At 42.4% G+C, this 22,980-nt stretch overlaps 1 protein-coding gene across 11 annotated transcripts in view; it reads left to right on the forward strand.

Annotated features, from left to right (window-relative positions):
• Positions 1-22,980, forward strand: part of WDR59 (WD repeat domain 59) — a 115,698-nt gene that overhangs the window by 80,801 nt on the left and 11,917 nt on the right. For 7 of the 11 annotated variants that reach the window (XM_017953562.3, XM_017953565.3, XM_021932174.2 and 4 more), the window contains 10 exons: positions 379-474; positions 638-794; positions 1,317-1,386; positions 5,854-6,007; positions 10,235-10,291; positions 16,202-16,335; positions 17,438-17,519; positions 20,194-20,306; positions 21,688-21,838; positions 22,248-22,320. In XM_017953562.3, the coding sequence (XP_017809051.2) occupies positions 379-474; positions 638-794; positions 1,317-1,386; positions 5,854-6,007; positions 10,235-10,291; positions 16,202-16,335; positions 17,438-17,519; positions 20,194-20,306; positions 21,688-21,838; positions 22,248-22,320 (1,087 nt within the window). The remainder of the gene's footprint in view (positions 1-378; positions 475-637; positions 795-1,316; positions 1,387-5,853; positions 6,008-10,234; positions 10,292-16,201; positions 16,336-17,437; positions 17,520-20,193; positions 20,307-21,687; positions 21,839-22,247; positions 22,321-22,980) is intronic. The other 4 variants (XM_009196856.4, XM_003917176.5, XM_021932177.2 and 1 more) reach the window with 3 other exon arrangements.

Raw genomic sequence — 22,980 nt, forward strand, 5'->3', positions numbered from 1 at the left:
TGTGAAAAATCAGACCTTTTCCCAGTGCAGTGGCTCACTCCTGTAATCTCAGCACTTTGGGTGGCCGAGGCGCATGGGTCACCTGAGGTCAGGAGTTCAAGACCAGCCTGGGCAACATGGTGAAACCCCATCTCTACTAAAAATACAAAAAGTAGCCAGGCATGGTGGCGCATGCCTGTATTCCCAGCTACTCGGTAGGCTGAGGCAGGAGAATCACTTGAACACGGGAGGCAGAGTTTGCAATGAACCGAGATCGCACCACTGCACTCCAGTCTGGGCAACAAAGACAGACTCTATCTCAAAAAAAAAAAAAAACAACAGAATAGCCTGTCAGAGAAATGTGTTCCTCTTCTTGACTGTGTTTTGGGCCTTTTCTAGATCCTGAAGGACACGGCCCTGCAGAAAGTGAAGCGCGGCCAGAGCTGCCTGGAGCCCTGCCTGCGCCAGCTCGTCTCCTGCCTCGAGTCCTTTGTGGTGGGAAGCATGAAACTGTTGTACCAACTTATGCTTTGGGGTTTTGTTTCATTTCTTTCTCCCTAAAATCATGGGCTTTTTTTTTTTTTCCTGCTGGGTGCTTATTTTGTAATTCAACTTCAAGACAGGTTGTGGTTTTAGCTTATGGAATTTTAAATTTCAGAACCAGGAAGACAGCGCTTCCAGCAATCCGTTTGCACTCCCCAACTCCGTCACACCCCCGTTACCGACTTTTGCTCGTGTGACCACAGCCTACGGGTCATACCAGGATGCCAACATTCCGTTTCCTAGGACTTCTGGGGCCAGGTTCTGTGGAGCAGGTGGGTCTCTTTGGTTCTCTGATTCTAGATTTTGAGAGGGAGCAGCTAAGAATGCCATAGATTCTGTATAAACATCTTGAGCAAAAAATGTTCGCTTTTAGTCCCAGAGAACTCCAACGAGACTTTCATAGTAGCGTGGCAGGGTCTGAGGCCCAGTCGATGTCTCTGGACTTATCCTAAGAGTGTGCACCAGAATGGTGATCTTAACTTTCTTCATTCTGATGAGCTTGGGTTTGAGTCTTTACTCAGAGCCCTGAGTCTTAGCAGGGGACAGTCCCCTGGTAGGGAGCCTTAGAGTCCCGCTGATGACTCTGCCCCGTCCACCTACATCCTCTCTCCTGGACTCGAGTGCCGACCTTTGTTCTTGGTAAGGGTCACCACACTCATGAGTCTTGCAGCTTATGAACATGTGTCTTACCCTCAGGTATACAGAGATAGAAGAAAGACTGGCCAGTCCTGCCTCAGGATTTCCCACGTCCAGCTTGTTGACACTGACGGCTCATGTGATGTCTTCTTCTTTAGGTTACCTGGTGTATTTCACAAGGCCCATGACAATGCATCGGGCGGTGTCTCCCACAGAGCCTACTCCGAGGTGAGTGCGGGAGATGCAGAAGCCACTCTACGTTCCCGTGGCCAGAAGTGGCCAGAGACCTGGGAAGGACCACGGAGTTTGTCTTTGGACAATGCGTTTTAGTTCTTCAGTAAACTCCTATTACAAGATTTATTTGAGAAAGATTGAAGTCAATTAAGTTACAAGAAAGCTGAGATTTCTGCTGTACAGTTATTACCAAACCATTAGAAGAAGTAGATTGGTAAAAGCTCTTGTCAAAACAAGGCAAATTGTTTTTAAATATGCCTTTCCCCTATTGCTAGCATATTATTTATTATTTGTTTTTGATTATTTTATTATTCAATTTAACATTAAATAAAACTGGAAAAATAACAAAAAAACCATCTGTGGTTTCACAACATTAATATGCCACTTCTTATATTACCAAACAATGTGTAATTTTATAACATTATGTAAGTAGTACATTGGGAAAACACAAACGAAATTTTTTTTTTTTTTTTTAAGATAGGATCTGGCTCTGTCACCCAGGCTGGAGTGCAGTGGCATGATCATAGCTCACTGCAGCCCTTACCTCCTGGCTCAAGTGATCCTCCTGCCTCTGCCTCCCAAGTAGCTGGGACTACAGGCGTGCACCACCATGCCCAGCTAATTTTTATATGTTTTTTTAGAGATAACGTTTTGCAGTGTTGCCAGGCCAGTCTCAAACTCCTGAGCTCAAGCAGTCCACCTGTCTCAGCCTCCCAAAGTGCTGGGATTAAAGGCATGAGCCGCCATGCCCGGCCTGGAAGTTTTAAATTACAATGTGAAAGCCTTTCTTTGCCTTTTCCCTGTTTTAGAGATAATCATGTTTAACAACAGAACATGTTTCTGTCTAGTCATTGTTTTTCTGTGCTTTAAAAAAAGTTTTTCTTTTAGTGTAGCAGATAGGAATGTGGACTTCAGAGCCAACGTGTCCAGATCCAAATTTTGGCCCTCTCATTTTATGACCTTGGGCAAGTTATCTCAACTTCAGCTTCAGTTCCTTCAACAGTAACATGGGATGATCGTAGCACCCACCACCTGTAGTTGCTGGGAAGATTAAGTCCCTCTAAAAACATTTAAAACACCACCTGGTATATCGGAAGTGCTCTGTGTGTCCTGTTATGATTACTGGGTTTTAAAACTTTAGGATTATACAGTAGACTTCTGGTTCTGCAGTCTGGTGACCAAGATATAATAACTTGCAAAGCTCCCTGCTGCAAACCCCTGAAGGCGCTGGATACAGTATCATCAGCATAGTCATTATATTAGTCCGTTCTCACACTGCTATAAAGAACTGCCCAAGACTGGGTAATTTATAAAGAAAAGAGGTTTAATTGACTCACAGTTCCACATGGCTGGAGAGACCTCAGGAAACTTAAAATCGTGGCGGAAGGGGAAGAGGCACATCTTACATGGCAGCAGGCGAGAGAGAGTGTGTATGTGAAGGAGAAACTGTCAGATCTTATAAAACCATCAGGTCTGGTGAGAACTCACTATCATGAGAACAGCATGGGGGACACAGCCCCCATGATCCAATCACCTCCCACTCTGTCCCTCCCTCAACATGTGCGGATTGTGGGGATTACAATTCAAGATGAGATTTGGGTGGGGACACAAAGCCTAACCCTATCAGTTATGAATGAATAGCTGAGCCAACAAGAAAGAAAGAGAACTGAATGAGAGAACTGTGTGAGCAGACACTGCTGTTTTGCCAAGAGGTGGCCAATCTCTGCAGTAACCTGGGCAGATGTGACCTGGGCCCCATGGGAACTGGGGTTCAGTACTAGGGAATACCTACATTACACCCAGTTCCTTATTGGAGTAGAGAATGTCCTGTATTCTCAAAGGGAAAGAAGGAATATCTGTATCCGGACTTCGGATTAGAGGGGAAAATGTTCCTATTAGAATGTTTTTCAACTGACAGTCCTTTACTGAGGTATAGTTTACAGTACACAAATCTGAAGTGTACGGCTCGGTGACCAACACTCTCATTAAGATATAGAACATTGTCCTCACCCCCAAAGGTTCCCAGTCCCTTTTCCCAGCCCTTCAGCACCCGGAGGACACCACTGTCTTGACTTCTGTCCTCATAGTTTTGCCTGTTCTTGAACTTCATTGAAGTGGAATTGTGCGGCATGACCTGTTTTATGTCTGGCTTACTTTGCTCAATTTAAGGTTACTGACGTTGATCCACATTGCCGCATGTGTCAGTAGGTCCATCCGATGAATATAACACTTTGTTTATTCATTGTCCTGTTGATAGATATTTGCATCCTTTCCAGTTTTTGGCCATTATGAGCAAACCTGGATACATATTTTCATAAAAAGACTTGTATATTAATTTCTGCACCTGAGGAGCAGAATTCCTCAGTCATTGAATAGATGTATGTTTAACTTGAGAAATTGCCCAAAAGTTTGTGCATAGTGATTGTGCCATTTACCCTGTCACCAGCAATGTTTCAGAGCACTGGTTGCTCTGTATCCACTCCAAAACTTGGTATTGCCAGTCTTTTCAACTTTAGCCATTGTGATGTGAGTGTCCTCGTATCTCACTGTCGTTTTAATTTGCATTTCCATGTTGATGATGAATGATGTCAAGCAGCTTCTGTGTGCATATTAACCATTTGGGTATCTTTTTTTGTGATGTGCTTAAGTACTTTGCCCATTTTGGGGGAACTGCATTTCTTATTTATTTCTGGTTGTTATCTATTTTGGTTACAAATTCTTTGCTAGATGTATGTATTGATTTTCTCCTAATCTGTGGCTTGTCTTTCTCCCTCTTTAATGTTTTTCAGTGAACAGATTTTCTTAATTTTGATGATGTCCAATTTATCACTTAATTTTATTTATTTTATTTTTTTATTCTTTTTTTTTTTTTTTTGAGACAGAGTCTTGCTCTGTCACCCAGGCTGGAGTGCAGTGGCATGATCTCAGCTCACTGCAAGCTCTGCCTCCCAGGTTCACGCCATTCTCCTGCGTCAGCCTCCCAAGTAGCTGGGACTACAGGTGCCCACCACGACACCGGCCTAATTTTTTGTATTTTTTAGTTATAGACGGGTTTTCACTGTGTTAGCCAGGATGATCTCAATCTCCTGACCTCGTGATCCACCTGGCTCAGCCTCCCAAAGTGCTGGGATTACAGGCGTGAGCCACCGTGCCTGGCCTATTTATTTTATTTTTTATTTTTTGAGACGGAGTTTCGCTCATGTTCCCCAGGCTGGAGTGCAATGGCGCAATCTCAGCTCACCACAACCTCCGCCTCCCGGGTTCAAGCGGTTCTCCTGCCTCAGCCTCCCGAGTAGCTGGGATTACAGGCATGCACCACCACGCCTGGCTCATTTTGTATTTTTAGTAGGGACGGGGTTTCACTCTGTTGGCCAGGCTGATCTCAAACTCCTAACCTCAGGTGATCTGCCCGCCTCAGCTTCCCAAAGTGCTGGGATTACAGGTTTGAGCTACCACACCGGGCCTTGTGTTTCTTTTTAAAAGCTTTATAGAAAAATAAATAAATAAAAATAAATGCTTTATAGATTTAAATTCCTTATTTAAGGTCTGTAATCCATTTCAAATTAATTTTTGCATGTATTGTGAGTTAAGGGGTCAGAGTTTGTTTTATTTTGTAGAAAAACAGTTGTTCTAGCACCATTTATAAAAAGATTTCCTTTCTTCATTGAATTTGTATTGATGCCTTTGGTGAACATCAATAGATCATATATTTGTGGTCTTTCTGGACTCTCCTTTTTCCTTTGATCTGTTTATCCTTTATGCCAACACTACATTTATAATGTACTTTTATATAGTTCAGTCTTCAAATCTGATACGTCAAGTTCTCCAATTATATTATTCTTGTTTAGTTCAGGTTGGCTATTCTAGGTCTTTTAATAAAATTATGAAATCAGCTTATTAGTTCCTACTACAAAGCCTGCTTGTATTTTGATTGGAATTGTGTTGACTCTGTAGAACAATTTAGAGAAAATTGATGTCTTAAGAATACGGACTCTTCCAATCCACTAGTGTGGTGTATTTCTCCATCATTGTATGTCTCGTTTAATTTCTCTCAGCAACATTTTGTATTGTCATGCACATTTTCAAAAATTAAATTTATTCCTAGGTATTTGATGTGTTTTAATGCTATTATAAATGAGCTTTAAAAATACTTATTTTCCAAATGTTTGTTTCTAATTGATAGAACTATAGTAGATGTTTGTAGGTTGACCTTGTATTCAATTTCACTTATTCTAGTAGTTTGCAGATTCCTTTGAATTTTTCATGTCTGTAATCATAGAAGCATTCTATGCTTCTGCAGATAAAGCATTTTTCAGTGTTAAAAGTTTTATTGACTTCTTTTTCTGGAGTTTCCATCTTCTCATTTTGTCTTCTCCTCTTGGTATCAAGTGCTAAGAATAGCACCATTGGAAATATGACAGGACTGCAGCCAGTGTGGATAATTATCATTTTCAACTACAGATCTCTCTCAGCCTTGTCCGCTTATCACACTGGCTTGATCGCGCCCATGAAGATCCGCACAGAGGCCCCGGGGAACCTTCGTTTATACAGTGGGAGCCCCACTCGCAGCGAGAAAGAGCAGGTCTCCATCAGCTCCTTCTACTACAAGGAGCGGGTAAGTGCCAGAGCCGCGGCCTTTGATTCTTACCCCTTCTCCTGGATTCTTGTTCCTCAGCTCCTGCCTGGTGCAGCAGCTAGATTAGTAATCCCCCTGTAACCATTCACTTTCATAATCAGTTTGTTCAAGAAAGCCATTGCTTTGTTCCTTTCGGTTGGTTTTACCTGCTCTAAATTGTGTGTGTATGGGTTGGGGGGTAGTTCTTATGGTCCATAATCTTTACTCCCCATTTAACCCTGTCCTTGTAATCTCCATTCACTGAGCTGATTCCCATTATTTCAGGGTAGAATACCTTAGCTTCAGGTCTTCTGTGGTATTGTGATGTTTGTCAACAAATTAAGGGATGCCTCTGAAGTCTTGGGATCTTAATATATTTGGAACTTCATAGTTGTGAGAAGTCTTAAAGTTAATGTCTAAAAGGTTTTTTTTTTTTTTTTTTTTTTTTTTTTTTTTACTAAGTCTACATGGAAATACATATCTGAGTGGACCAGATGACACAGAAATCACCTGAGCTTGTTCTTATGTGCCTAGTTTCTTAAAGAACTCATTGTCCCTGAGTAGTTATCATTAAGCTGTCAGAAACCTGTGGTGCCAACAATGTAGAGAATGTTGGCAGAGCATAGGAATGATCCTAAGAAAGCTTTCTGTGTTGGCAGATTGCAGGTCTGGGTTAAACAGACTTTTAGCTGACATGATGTTTTCAACAGAGTTACCACTGAGCACTGCACAAACTCAGGCCTTAGGAATTCTTTGTTGTTATCTCTTGCTGAATGGGAAATAATGGATTGTAATTAATATTTGTTTTTAAAAAAACTGAATTATTTTAGACAAAACACCCATTTCTAGGGAGTATTAGAAGTGCCTTCAGTTCGATTGCAGTAGAATGTCCAACCTTCTTGGTTTACACTGAGAGTTGGCCATCTCTGACTTTATTTTAGGGTTGTATGTGACTAAAATGAGTGGCAGCAAGTGATGTTTGAGACCAGCCAGCCTTGAACAAAACCATTTAGTTGAATAGGGAAAATGGTTTTTTTTTTTTTTTCTTCTGGACACTTTCCTATAGTCCCCTTCCTCACATCTCTGATGGAATTCTGCCCACTTGCTTAGTACAGACCTCCTTGGAACACCCACTCATCTATATCATCTCCAGGTCCTTTCCATTCAAAATTGTTAGTTCTTTTTTCCCACATGTTTGCAGGTAATTGGAGAGATGATTTGATGAACAGGTTGGAACTAAGACATTTCGTTGAGATGAAAGCCAGGCTTATGGTTGGGTACATGTGGGAGTTCTCTTTAGTATCAGGGGCAGGTCAAGGAGATCTTTCAGTCCAAGAGGCAGTTCTGAATTCCTCTTTGATTCGTGTCGTGTGCCACCCATGCTTGGGTTCAGATTGGGCAGAATAGACTGACTAGTAATTTTGACTTTGTGGGGGTGTGTAAAGCCCACAAAAGCCCACAAAAATCAAAATAACTCCGGTTCCAAGATGGGGCCTCTTTTAAGCCTGTGTTCATGTTTTTGATGGTATGGACTTTTTTACTACAAACACCATAATTACAAAGAGGAACCAAGAGCACGTGGATAATTCTCTCATCAGATAGCATATGCAGGGTAGTGGAGGAAGAGTTGTGAAATTTCAGTTCGGGGTGGTTCCCAGTGTTCTGTTCGGCACAGAAAGTGGGCTGTTCGAGCCCCCTAATAGACATAGTAAGTGGCCTTTTATGTATTATTTCAAATAGTGACCAAATAAAATGGGGTGATGCTTTGATTATAATTTCATATGAAACTCTTGTATTGATATATACCAAATACAGAAAAGTTCACAAATCAAAGGCGTGTACAGTTCAGTGAATTAATAATCTCACAGGTCAAGAAATAGAACATTTTAAGAACCTCAGAAACCTTGGATTATTAGCTTAAGTCATACGAAATTGCTGATATTTGACCATTTTTGACCTAAACAAAGATTCTTGTGGTTCAACTTAATAGGTTAACAAGATAAAAATAAGTCAGTCATTTTGTGATGAATTTGACATAAATTTCTCTCTCCTTGAAGTTTGTTCACATTCATCCCATTTACGTAGGGGCCAAGGAGGGAATTACATAAGTGTAATATGGCCATGATATCTTATGTGGGCTACCTTACCTCCCTTACAAAGGTTGATACCCTTGAGGAGCATTTTCTAATCCTCAGCTGTCTAGTTTCACATGTCAAATGATGTCGCTTTTGTTGCTTTTGTTTTGGAAATGATTCCAGTCTACTAAATTTCTGTTTGTGTTTTTGGGTTTTGGAATTTTTTTTTTTTTTTTTTTTTTTTTTTTAAAGAGATGAGACTTCACTCTGTTGCTCGTTGCCCAGGCTGGAGTGCAGTGGTGTGAACATGGCTCACTGCAACCTCAGACTCCGGTACTCAAGTGATCCTCCCACCTCTGCCTCCTGAGTAGCTAGAACTACAGGAGTCCACCTCATCACCCAGTTAATTAAAAACAAATATTTGTGTAGAGCTGAGGTCCCACTATGTTGCCCAGGCTGGATTTCTCTGTGTTTAGGTCTTCATTTTTAGCCCAAATTTTTCTCCTACATATTTTTATTCCCTTTTAGATCTCTGCCCCTGAGAGCTTTAAATGAGTAAGAAAAACAGAACAGAATGTAACTGCCTTAAGGCATAGCAGTGAGGGAAGTGTAGTGGTTTTTTGGTTTTGGGTTTTTTTTGGTCTGTGTTTTGTAGAGATGAGGTCTTGCTATGTTGCCCAGGCTGGTCTCAAACTCCTGGGTTCTAGCAGTCTTCCTACCTCAGCCTCCCAAAGTGCTGGGATTATAGACATGAGCCATCTCACCCAGCCAGTATAGTGTTTTTTTTTTTTTTTTTTTGAGACAGCATTTCGTTCTTGTTGCCCAGGCTGGGGTACAAAGGCACAGTCTTGGCTCACCGCAACCTCTACCTCCTGGGCTCAAGCAATTCTCCTGGCTCAGTCTCCCGAGTAGCTGGGATCACAGGTGCCCACCACCACACCTGGCTAATTTTTTGTATTTTTAGTAGAGACATGGTTTCACCATGTTGGCCAGTCTGGTCTCGAACTCATGACCTCCGGTGATCCACCTGCCTTGGCCTCCCAAAGTGTTGGGATTACAGGTGTGAGCCACCGCGCCTGGCCCAGTAGAGTGTAATAACAAAACATCTTTATAGAGCCATCTAGAGATTGTTGTTTGTTTCTCCTGTGGTCTTGTGTGTTTTAACCTGCCCTACTTAGGTTATGTTGTTTTATTCACCCAAATATTCTCTAGATGGAATGCTAAGGTTTGCTCCTAAAAATTTTAAAACGTGTGATGCCTCAAAAGCCATCAAATTGCTAACATTAATTTGACAAGTGAACTCTTAATAGCTGATGAAGTGTTGTTCATTCCTAGGGTAAATCAGAAGGCCCAGAACTTAGGATAAGCGTTAGGTGTTGCCTTGCATACATTTAAACATTGTTGCAACCTCCCACTCTTGCTTTAGTTTATGTTACTAAAATAGCTCTGATGTAAATCACTGGAGAGATCTTTAAGTTAATAGAATAATTTCTGATCTCCATAAACAGATACTCATCTTGTTAGCAAGGGTGCTTTCAAGAAGGTCCCTCCTCAGTGTTAGCCTCTTCCTTCCCCTCGTTTCTTCACGGTTCCCATTTCTGCATGGTGTCACTCTGAAGACAGTCCTGCAGGCCCAATGTCAAGACACCGAATTCCCTCATCGCCCCCCAACCGCATACCAGAAAAAATTTGGTATTGAGTCTATTCAAGAATGTCTTCCTTTTAGGAATGAGTATGTGCTCTCGATATATGTTCTCCTTCTTACCTCCTGCAGGGGAAAACGGGCTTCTGCCTATTTCTCCACTTGCACAATGATCTTAGTGTGTGTTAGTGTTCCTCAAACCTATTTGTAGTTCCTTTGTCAGAACTGTGTTGATGTCAGCCTCCATATACCTTGAAATGTGACCAAAAGAACAATGAAATTGAAGCTGTATTTGGAGTGTGATGGGGTGGGAGGGAGGTGAGGGAAGCCGAATACCGCTGTGCTTAGGATCAGATCTTTTAGTCGTTCCAATCCCAACTTTACAGTGTATTATGGTACATTTGAATCCATCGGATGTGTGGGAAGCTTTCATTTTATTCTATATTTTTCCCTTTTAATTTTCTTGGTGTTTTTCTTCCCTCCTCCTGGGTGTAACGTTTTCATGCACAGATGTCTCCTCGCTCTGCCCGGCGGCGTTGGTCCATACAAGCAATTAACGACTTCCCGGTACTGTGCGCTGTGCAAATGCTCTCCTTAACTAATCCTGTCTCTACCCAAGGCCCAAGAATAAAATGCCACCTGCCTGGCTTTGAGGAACCTGAAATGACAGACTAGCTGTTTTCAGGACCAGCAACAGTCAATGTTTTGCTTGGGGGAGTTCAGGCACCAAGGACTGTCTCCTTGTCCAATCACAGAGTTTCAAATGGCTAATATTGTCAGGGATCCTGAATGGACTCTTTTTGCAAAGGAAACTAAATACTGGGTTTCTTGGAAAGAACCCTGATTGTAAGCCGTTAGCTCACCCAATTTCACTTGGAGCATTTGTGTAATTTTTTGGAGCTTTCAAAAGCCTACCTTTGGCATGGGGGGAGCAGAGGAAGATATAAGAGGCTTCCACTATTTTGTCTCTGCTTTTACAATCACAGAGGGAGGTGCCCACCTGCTTCATTGGCATAACACAGAAGCTAGTTTTTATCCTTTGGGAAGTTTCTGGAACAAATTTTTTCCTTACCATCAATATTTTGCGTAGACAGTAAAACCTCCGCTGTGGACATCCTCTCTTCCTTTTCTTTCTTTCTTACTCACTCCTATTGGCCATTTCCCCTCTTCTGTCTTCCTCTCCCATCCCTTCATGTTTCAGTAGTGCCAAGGTGACCTCACGCTGTGCAAGGCAGCCTTGAGGCTTTGTATAAATTTCATTTGGTATAAAGAATACTGAGGGGAATCATCCTATAGCCTTGTCAGAGAAAACCAGTTGGAATCAGAAGCCCCGATTAGCAAGTACCACTGCTGCCAACAGCTTGTAGGTGGAGCCACCAATGGGGCCACCTTCCAAAAGCCTGTCCCAGCCAACCCGACTGCTGAATTTCCACTGATTGTCCAAAAGTCCCTGCTCCCGCTGCTATTTAAACAGGGATTCGTTTAGACTCCCTGCCCGCTCTGCGGATTATACATTGCTAATGGGGTTTCTGCGAAGCAGTTGGTGGCTTATTCTTGGGCTGTTTTTACATTCAACCCATTTATTGGCATTAATGTTGCCTCTGATTGTAGCAGTAACACTGGTGGTACAGTCGCAAGCTGGCTATTGGTTGTCATTCAGTGCTATTTGCACCAGTGCCTCCCTCCTGCCCCCCAGCCTCCACCCCACTCCGTTCTTCCTTGTCCTCTTTGCCATAACTCCATGAACACCTTTTTGGTTTGTTCAGAGGGGCAGCCTGGTGCTCATCATGTAATAATTTGTCTGTCTTGCTTTGTCTCTCTTCCCTCAATTTCTTCTCCTGAAATCTGTGGGGACAGGACATTTTCTATTGATGGAGCATTGAAAGGATCAAATCCTTTGCCTCCCAGAGGTACTAACTTTACTGCATAGAGAAGTGTCCATATTTAAGCCCGTCAGAGTGGGACTGGAGCAATGCAGGAAGTTCAGGGGCTTTTAGACCATGGCACCCTTCCTGAGTGCAGAAAGATTAACCACACCTTAGCCTCATGTGTCAGTATGCTCTGGAACCAGAGGATCCTAAAAGAAATCCGTATGTTATTACCTGGCAGTTGCACAGACAAGAGAGATTCCAAACATTGCCAGCAAGATATTGAGGTGAAAATTTCTTAGGAGAGATGTGGATGGAACATGAATGGTTCTTATTGCCAGAGCACTGGGGAAAAAACCCTGAAAAGGTGTCCATCTACTCATTAGCTAACAGCAAGGGCCTAAGACCCCAACTGGTATCTGATCTCATTTGAGATTTAGCCTCTCCATTTAGACAGCCTTGTTAGAATCCCCAGAGTAATTGGCCAGTAGGCAGGATTACCAAGAGACCCCTGAAGCCTAAAGGGGAGATATTTATGTTTAAAAACCGCTAACCAACACATTATGAAAAACTGACAGTGACAATATTTTGCAGCCCCTTAAAGATTTTTGACAATGTTTTGCAGTTATTTCTTGCTGGATTAAAAAAATTTACAGCACTGTCCTGTAATTGCTTTTACAGTTTGGTTCCAGGTAGCAACTCTAATTAGGGTGATCCTTTGTTGCGGAACCTCCTTTATGGCAGGCTTAAAGGCAGATGAGTGAGGTTTCATAAAGCACCTGCTATCCATCCAGTACAGATCAAACAGAAATATCTAGAAGCCTGGTGTCTCAAGAAGTCCCAGGAATTACAGACTGTGATTTTCATAATTCATTGAAGAATCATTGCAAAAAGTTGCAAAGACCACTATCTGTATTTGCATCAAGTATGGACGGGTCACATAGGTTTGTTTCTACTCACCTTTGTAACCCAAAGCTGCAAATGGGGGAAGAGTCCCTAAGACATCTCTTTGGACTCAGTTTTCTTCTCTCTCAATGTGCCTAATCCTGAATGTGCCTAAACCCCAAAGCCTAAACAGTGTGAGGTGCCTGGCCTGAAATGCAGCATCTTGGTCTGAATCTGGCCTGCCCTGCTATGAAACCATGTAGCTGCAGGAGCTGCAGATCTTCAGTAGACACTCGGGCTGAGCAGAACAGAGGCACGATGCTGGCAGAAAGTGACTGAAGAAGTAAGTCGTCGTAGAAGGGTGGAGCTGGACAAGCATCGCTGGAATCCAGTGCTAATCTCCTTCCTGCAGAAATGGATCCATTAAAAAATGGACCAGGCAATTTCCATATTAACAGGGGGCTTAGAATTTATTATTTATTATTTTTTAATATAAAATTGTATACTGAAAATCAAGTTAACAAGAATGAGCTTAGCAGCCTGACAGGCCTGTATTCAAATCTCAGCACTGATGGCTGTGACCTAGAGTAAGCCTCATGTCCTCATTTGTAAAATGCAGGTAGTATCCCTCGTCACAGAGCTGTCATAGTGAGGCTTATACTAGCACAGAGTGAGCGGTCCAGGAGCAGGAGCTGATACTGTAAGTCCTCAGTCAAACATCTGTACACTTGGACTTGTGTCATTTGTCAATTTCAAATGAGCTAGTCTGTTTTGCAAATGAGCTGCTTTGGGCATATGAATCTTAATATAATTAATAATATACTTTCATTAGGTTTGTTTCAAAGGTCAGGAAATTGCGACTTTTTTTTTTTTGGCAGGGTCTTGCTGTGTCGCCCAGACTGGAGTGCAGTGGCGCGATCTCAGCTCATTGCAATTTCTGCCTCCCGGTTCAAGTAATTCTCCTGCCTCAGCTTCCCGAATAGCTGGGACCACAGGCCCATGCCACCATGCCTTGCTAATTTTTGTATATTTTGTATGGACGAGGTTTCACCATGTGGGCCAAGGCCAGGCTGGTCTTGAACTCGTGACCTCAAGTGATCTGCCTGCCTTGGGCTCCCAAAGTGTGGGATTACAGGTGTGAGCCACCGCGCTCGGCCCATGGTTATTTTCCGTGTGTTCTGTAAGCTAGTAGACCTCATCCTTCATTGAGGCCTTCAATTCAGCTGTGTAGTTAAACTGAGCAATAGTGAATTGCTTAATTGTTTAAGCGCTTCTCCTTCTTTTTTTGGAATAAAGAGCCAGAGTGACTGCCTGGATCAGTGTTTTAGAAGCCTTCCACCCTACCCGGAAGATCAAATTAGACGGATCAGATTCCATTCTAGGTGGAATCTTTCTGGCATAGATTTTTTTTTTTTTTTAAATCCAGTACCCTGAGTCTCACTTGAGATGACCAATTATGTGGGGCCTGTGGGTGTGTTGTTTCCTGGGCTTTTTTAAGTCCTGGAAACCTGAATGAAAATCACAGTGAATGAGCTTGTGTACCTTGTCCCTTCCCTATTATCCTAAAGCCCCTGTGCTATTCACTGTCACTGCAAGGTAGACACAGGTTAAATGACCCTCCCTAAAACAGGCCCTGCCATAGTATTTAGTGCACATGTGACTACGTCTGTCTTAGGTCAGTAACACTGCCTGGCTCCAGCCCATTCTGACAGGTTCTTTGCTCTTTAACATAACCTCCCCTTACTTACACCCATGTCAAGATGATTGTGTCTAAAAGGGTAACACTTTTGTGAGTATGCACATAATGTTTTAGAAAACCAGGGCAAGTAGGAATGGAAGGGCTACCCCATAATAATTGATAAAGCTTCCCCTTGTATTGCAGAATGATGACTTGGGTATGGATAAATGGTAAATAGTCACTGATCTGGTTCTTAAGATCAAATGGGGCCAGGCGTGATGGCTCACTCCTGTAATCCTAGCATTTTGGGCAGCCAAGGTGGGTGGATCACTTGAGGTCAGGAGTTCAAGACCAGCCTGGCCAATATGGTGAAACCCTATTTCTACTAAAAATACAAAAATTAGCCGCCATGGTGGCGCATGTCTGTAATCCCAGCTACTTGTGAGGCTGAGGCAGGAGAATCACTTGAACCCAGGAGGCGGAGGTTGCAGTGAGCCAAGATCACACCACTGCACTCCAGCCTCAGCAACAGAGGGAGACTCTGTCTCAAAAGGAAAAAAAAAAAAGATCAAACGAGTTAAAGTTCCAAATTGATAGTGTAACATGCATACATGCATTTACAAATGACGATAAACAATTGACAGATACTTCAGCTAAACTTCTTCATTTACCTGCCCTGAACTAACTCCACATGTCCTGAATTTAGTAGGTTCTAAGACACATGATAACCCTATAGGAAGTTACATGCATTGGACAACTTTGGGGATTAAATGGGATATCAGTGGTCAGAAATCCCTGACTTTAGACCAAGGCTAATTTATGGAAGAATGATTGTATAAAAATCACTTACAGAAAATGAATTTATTTGTGAGTAATCTAAATAATGATCCAATTTAAATTCCCGAGAGCTTATATACATTCATAATAATTACAGGTTTCTAGAGTACACTTTTCCGTTTAATTTGCACCCCTACCTCTTCATTGTACGCTCATTAACCTTGTGAGATTGGAACAACAGAGGTCATGATTGGCCATAAGTTGTCAGTGAGCGAACAAAGAGTGACATGCCTTAGGCTAAATTCACAACAAATGAAAACTTGCGCAGGGTCCTACTGAGCCAGTACACGTAGTAATAAGACCTGGAAATCTTGGTTTTTCTCATTCCGAATTGGAGGCCCTTTTTACTAGCTCCTTTTGCCTTTTTTTGCTAATAAATATGTCATTCCTTCCTTAGTTGAATCACTTTGGTGTCCCCCTTTTTAACTTCTGGTAATAAAATAGCATCCCGCTCCTTGGCTTGTCATTTTAAAGATTCCAGATGGGGCTGTGCTCTCATAATTCGAGTTTTCCCGGACATCTCTCATTTCATACATACAGACTCCTCACATATGTAGCCACCCATAGGTAAGCCTGGGGAAATGGGAAACTTGCCCACGATATTTCAAGTCCATTACCCAAGCCCCTCAAATCAGGTATTTTTGACATTGAGAAAGATCACTTTTGGAAATAATTCAAGTCTTCCAGAAAAACGGGGTAATTCTCCTCAAGCTGCAAAATTTCTCTGTCTTCCTACTACAGATCGAGGTTTGCAGAGCCCACACACTGCTATGTCTGAAATAAATTTTCAACAAACGTTGTTCAAACTGCCTAAGGAAAGAAACTTTGATTAGTTTCAGGCAGGAATTTTGAACCTAGGACTGATTTCAATCTAAAAATTGTTCTCCCACATTTTTGTGGCCTTTACTAACTTATTTACTTGCTGTTTTCAAATTCATTAATTAATGTATTAATCCTGGCTTCCTGATACATGTTTCTGAGCACCTGCAGAATGTATCTAGCCCGGCAGTAGGTGCTTTTTTCCTGTTAGGATTATTGGATCAAGAGCTCATCCTTTTATTTCCTACAGATGCTGATTCCTATAATTGTAGGCATGATGTAATTTTTAAAAAGTGCAAATTACCAATGACCCCAACATGATGAGCTCTGCAATTGTTGGTTTCCACTTGTCAAAGTCCCCATTAGTTACATCCTTTCATCTACCCCTAGAAATCAAGGCGATGGAAAAGTAAGCGTGAGGGATCGGACTCTGGCAATCGACAGATCAAGGCTGCTGGGAAAGTCATCATCCAGGATGTTGCGTGCCTCCTGCCAGTTCACAAATCGCTGGGAGAACTGTACATGTAAGTACAAAATTTCAAGTCTGCTGTACTCGTCACTTAGCTAGGATTAGCAAACCTTTTTTTTTTTTCTTTTTTTGAGTGTGGGAATCCTTTCTTCAAAAGCAATTTCAGGAGAAGCCCAGTGTGTTAGCTTTCTGTTGCTGTGTACAAATTCTCACAAACTTAGCTTCCAACAACATTCATTTCTCATCTTCCAGTTTTTGTGGGTCATGAGTCTGGGCACAGCTTTTCTGTGTCCTTGCTCAGGGTCTCAGCAGGCTGAAATGGCATTGGCCAGGCAGTGGTCTCATCCGATGCACAGACTCCTTTTCCAAGCTTGTTCAGGTTGTCAGCAGAATTCAGACCCTTGCAACTGTAGAACTTATCTGTAAATCTCGTCTTGAGACCAGCAGGAATGGCTCACATATGCTTCACCTTCCCTCTAAGGCCTCACCTGACGAGGTCAGCCCCACCCAGAATAGTCTCTCTGTAGGTGACTTCAAAGTCAATTGCTTAATAACATAATCACAGAAGTGATATCCCATCAATATTCACTGGTGTCACCCACGTTCAAAGGGGTGGAGTATTGTACAAGGCATGCTGCTTTACAAAGCAGAAGAGCTATTATACAAAGCACAGCTACTTTTGTTTGGACGGAAGTGAGAGGTGAGTAATTGGCATGCAGAGGCCACCTGCAGTTCCCCTGCCTCTTCCTAAACTCGAACTCATAACAGAAAGTGTTTCCTTTGTAGTCTGTACATAGCACACTACTCTTTCTGTTAGGAACCATAGTCAGTGTCGCATGTATTTCAATTCATTTTTATTCAACACTCAGGGCTTGGGAACTCCATAGAAAAGCTGGTAGGTAAATTGGTATTTGAGTATGGCCTCCCCTCCTGACTTTAAAGAGGTGAGCAATTTCATCTTCCCCAGGCTGGAACCCACAGATGTATTAGCATCAGCTCTAGTTAAGCTTTTCCTCTGAGTCAGATAGGAAGGAGGCCCAAGGCAAACACAGAGTAAAACATTTTGAGTAGCAACCAAAGAGGCAGTTTCTCATCTGTTTGTTGATGTGGGAAGTTACACTAGAATGAAATTTTTAATTCTTTAAAAAACATTTCAGATTGAATGTGAATGATATTCAGGAAACGTGTCAGAAGAATGCCGCTTCTGCCTTGCTTGTTGGAAGAAAGGATCTTGTCCAGGTATTGTCCATCCCTTTTGGTGGAGATTTGGATTTTTCTTCAGGAGCAAATTGTTTTTACCTCGTCACTGGCGTTTAATGACATTTTCACAGTGTGTGTCTTGATTTGGAATTCCTTTTCCGTTTTCTTTGCCAGTCTGCAGGGTTAGAGTGCCTTTCCAAATCTGGAAATTTTTCTTCCTGGTGCTTAGTTGGGAAGATCCTAAAACATTGATTAATTTTTTTTTTATCATACATCTCTTTTCCGTTCCAGTATCACGGTGATTGCTGTGTAGCTAAACTTGCATGCCCATTTCTTTGCCATTTGCACCCTCAATTCTTTTTTTTTTCTAAAATGCTTCATTTGATGAAATATTTACCAAAGTGTTCCTTTAGATAGAGATGTTCAGTTTTAAAATATGATTTAACATGACAACTATTTAAATTTTCTTCATCTTTGCAGCAACATATCAGTGTATTATAACAAAGTATCTCTGTATTTTTTTAAACGGCTTAACTGAAATATAGCCCATCTACCATGCAATTTACTCATTTAAAATACACCATTCAGTGGTTTTGTTTTGTTTTTGTTTTTTTGTGATGGAGTCTCACTCTGTCACCCAGGCTAGAGTGCAGTGGCATGATCTCGGCTCACTGCAACCTCTGCCTCCCGGGTTCAAGTGATTCTCCTGCCTCAGCCTCCCGAGTAGCTGGGATTATAGCTACTAAGACCAGCTAATTTTTGTATTTTTTAGTAGAGATGGGGTTTCATCATGTTGGCCAGGCTAGTCTTGAACTCCTGGCCTCAAGCGATCCTTCTGCCTTGGCCTCCCAAAGTGTTGGGATTACAGGCATGAGCCACCACACCCAGCCTTTTTGTTCTTTATGCTTGTGTTGAAGATATGTTTACTATTTTGCAAAGAGTTGCAGAAGTAAATGCAAGAGTCACTGTTTCTGTTAAGGACATTTAGGAAATGTGTATTATCAGTGAGGAAATAACATGCTTAAATTTTTAGCCAGGGTAGTAAGCATCTTATCTTATCCCAGAAGATCATCAACTTCCTTTGGTACTGATTCACTAGGTCATTGATTATAGAGATGAATGTGAACTTCAGGTTTCTCCTTCTCGATCATACCTTCTATATATTTTTCAAGTATGTTAGTGCCACATGATTTAATTGATTTTGCATGCTTAATGCTTCTCTACCTGTTTCTCAGTGTCTTTGTTTACCTATTCTTTCTCCTTAAGATTGCAAACTCCTTGATTCAAAGTCCATATCTTCTTTCTTTTGAGCATCTCAGAGTCTAGTATAATGTTTTCCAGTTAATGGGTATACAGTGATGTGCTGCTACTAAGAAAGGTTTTCCAGACAATAGTATTTGATTTTTTTTTTTTCCGAGACGGAGTCTCACTCTGTTGCCCGGACTGGAGTGCAGTGGCGCAATCTTGGCTCACTGCAACCTCTGCCTCCTGGGTTCAAGCGATTCTTCTGCCTTAGCCTCACAAGTAACTGGGATTACAGGCGTGTACCGCCACGCCCAGCTAATTTTGTATTTTTAGTAGAGACGGGGTTTCACCATATTGGCCGAGGCTGGTCTCGAACTCCTGACCTCGTGATTTGCCCTCCTTGTCCTCCCAAAGTGCTGGGATTACAAGCGTGAGCCACGGGGTCCGCCGTATTTGATTTTTAAAGGTATTGTGGGGGTGGGGGCTTTGCTTATGACATGATGGGTTTAGCCTGTGCCTTGGACTTAAATAGACACTTAGTGGCTATTGGTTTCTGCTCGATGGCTCCAGGCCCCATGGGATTTCAAGTCGGGAGGTATTCCTCAGATTTGATGTCAACAAAAAGAAAGCCAAATCCATTTTGTCTTGGCCTATTTTTATTATTCGTACATTTTAGCTTCAGAGAGGATACTGAAACTTATATAATGAAGGCAACAAAGTCTTTCATTATTCAGGTAAAGAAGGACAGATCTTAAATGTGTTATAGACTGCCTTTTTTTTCCTCCCTGCCAACCCCACTTACTGATGAAGCAGCATTTTAAAAAGTCATGTGAGGTTAGGCATGGTGACTCACACCTGTAATCCCAGCACTTTTTGGGGCCGAGGTGGGCGTATCACTTGAGTCCAGGAGTTCCAGACCAGCCTGGCCAACATGGCAAAACCCCATCTCTACTAAAAATACAAAAATTAGCCAGGTGTGGTGGTGCATGCCTGTAATCCTAGATACTCGGGAGGCTGAGGCAGGAGGGTGGCTTGAACCCACGAGGCAGAGGTTGCAGTGAGCCGTGATCGTGCCACGGCACTCCAGCCTGGACGACAGAGCGAGACTCTGTCTCAAAAAAGTAAAATAAAATAAAAAGTCATGTGAGTTAGTGGTTAAGTAGATGACCCATTGAAATTATTACACTGTGTCATTTCTCTGAAGTTTGCTTAATGAAAAGTTTTTAAGCCTAGTGTTTCTCAAACTTTAGAGTGCACTGAACTCCCTGAAGGAGTTGGTGAAAATGTAAATGCTGATTCAGTAGAACTAACTGGGACCTAAACTTCTGCATTTCAATAAGGTTCCAGCTTTTGCTGCCCCCAGAGTAGCAAGGCATCGGGTTTTATATGGAAGACAGATGGGGTTGCTTCACGGTTTCGGTTCTTGTCCTTGCCAGTTTGAGTTTGTATTTCTCTTTGATCTGTCCAGGTTTGGTCGCTGGCTACGGTAGCTACAGATCTTTGCCTTGGTCCGAAATCTGACCCAGATTTGGAAACACCCTGGGCTCGACATCCATTTGGGCGGCAGCTGCTGGAGTCTCTGTAGGTTATGAGAGCTAAAAGTGAGAAAAATGAGTGATGTCCATTTTTGGTCTGTGAACACTTGAAATGTCATCACCTAAGAGAAAGGTGCAGAGGCCCGAGGAATGAAAGGAAGGAATAGGATCTTTCCTTTCAGTGCTGAAATAATTTCTGTGCAGAACAAACTTCTTACAGCAGACAGAACTATACAATACTTGTCATTTATGATAAGGATTTGAGACCCCTGAGACTCATGTATCCTTTAGAGATTCATGCGTTAGTCCACAAATCACGTCAGTCTGAACACAGGAGTTTGAGCTCAGGAGATGGTAAGTTTCTTCTTGAAAGCTCTAGGGTCTCACCTTTGAGAATGGATTAGAGAACTGCGTGTTGGTGTTCATGTTTGCCAGAGACCACGACACTTTCACCCTGTTAGGCAATTCGAGAAAACATTGGCTTCGTGTTCAGTTTATTGCACTGACATGTGGCAAACTGGAATATACTATACAATATAATTTAACACCAAGTAAAACCATTTGAATCTCCATAACTTGGAGGCCCAGGGCCTGGGGAGAGAAATGCTCCTGCCTTCAGGTTGAGGTTTTATTTATGCATTAAGGCCACCCCTGGAACACGTGTTCATGCTTCCGTTTCCTTGTCACTAACACGGGGATGATAAGGTTTGCTCTGCCTACTTCGTGTAAGACTCAAATAAGATAGTGAGTGTGAAAACACAAATATTAGACATTGAGTGATAGGAAGACAGTAATATTATTCATTCTTAAAGGCAAAGCTCCTCTGATTCCTTACTCACATTCTAGCCTAATCTTCCTGAAAGGACAAAGGGGGTATGAGTACCTAAAGGGTAGAAACACTCCTTGTTGTTCTTACCTAATAGCTCATCTTCATAACTGCACCTCCAAAGTTGATTGCCTGCTAGCATACTGTGGTAGTCCAGTGTCCTCTGGGCTCCTCCATGTAGCTTTAGGTTATATAAATGGCATGTATGGGAATCCCCCAAAAGCAGTGTGATTCTTCCTTGGAGCTAGGAGGACAGAGAGAGCATGTATTGGCTAGTTCAGATGTCAGGTTAGTCCACTTAATTCTTGGAGAAGCCAATTCATGTTTAAGCCCATGCCTGAATGTTAGCCAGAGGCTTTGAGATGCATTCTGTAGATCATTTGCAATACGTCGATGTCTTATATTCCAAAACAAGTTTAGGCAAACTCAAAGTAGGTCAAACCACTGGATCTGTAGAAAGCCCCCATTCCTGACGGGTTTTTGAGGCCAAATCAAGAATCCTCCCGTCCCACCCCGTGACGGTAACACGCCATGACTGTGATCGTGTTCCTCCTCAGTCCCTCCTCCTGACTTGTCTTCTTTCCTCTCACCTTTTCCTCAGGTTGGCTCACTATTGCCGGCTCCGGGATGTCCAGACACTGGCAATGCTCTGTAGCGTGTTCGAAGCCCAGTCTCGGCCTCAGGGGATACCAAACCCCTTTGGGCCTTTCCCCAACCGTTCTTCTAATCTTGTGGTGTCCCATAGTCGATATGTAAGTTTGTCCTTTTCTGGTTTTGTCTGATTTTTTTTTTAGATGGAGTTTTACTCTATTGTCCAGGCTGGAGTGCAGTGGCACGATCTCAGCTCACTGCAACCTCTGCCTCCTGGGTTCAAACAATTCTCGTGCCTCAGCCTCCTGAATAGCTGGGATTACAGGCATGCACCACCGCCCCCCCCCCCCCCGTATATTTTTGTATTTTTAGTAGAGATGAGGTTTCACCATGTTGAGTAGGCTGGTCTCGAACCCCTGATCTCAGGTGTTCTGCCTTCCTTGGCCTCCCAAAGTGCTAGGATTACAGGCATGAGCCACCGCGCTTGGCCTGCTGTTTTCTTAATGTGAACTGTCATGGGGAACAGTATTCTGACGCTAGTCCTGTTGGTTCTTCTCTTTCCATCTGTAGCCTAGCTTTACCTCTTCTGGTTCGTGCTCCAGTATGTCAGACCCAGGGCTCAGCACTGGCGGCTGGAACATAGGTTTGTATGGAAATGACTTAGCCCACGCTGGATTTTTAGTTCTCTGATAGCTGTGCATATGTAAGCTTTAGTTGATGCTTAGTCTCCATATTTTTTCTTGTTTCTTATTTCTCTTTACATTTACTGTAATAGGGATCCTCTTGCTGGAGGCCTGGCTTTGCAGGTTGAACAGGCCACGTTCTGGGGGTCTTTGTGCCTTTTGCTGTGTTGCTTTTCATCTCATAACCTTGAGAAACTGACAATGGGACTTCCCGCTGTTCACCCCCAAAATCCAACCCTTATCCTTTCTCCTTCACATGCCCTTTCCATATTCATCTGCCGCCTACTCCTTCCCACGAACGCTTTCAGTGTAGACAAATACAGCTGGATCTGACTCCAGCTGATCATAAAGCTATTTGCGGAGTAGGTGTATTTGTATTTCCTGGAATTTTTTTAAGAAACAGTTTTTTAAAATGATCTTAGTTTTCCTGATTTCAAAAGTAGCTCATGCGCAGTGAAGAAAAGCAAACACGAAGTATTAGAGAAGAAAATTGTAATCGTTGATCTCCCACCTAGGAATAGCGTCCATTAATGTTCTAGAACATTTCCATCCATTCTTTGTGTGCAGGAGTGTGGTCATTCCATATATGTGACTTTGTGTTCTATTTTTAATTAAATCAT

Source organism: Papio anubis, chromosome 18 (assembly GCF_008728515.1).
Source record: "Papio anubis isolate 15944 chromosome 18, Panubis1.0, whole genome shotgun sequence".
NCBI lineage: Eukaryota > Metazoa > Chordata > Mammalia > Primates > Cercopithecidae > Papio > Papio anubis.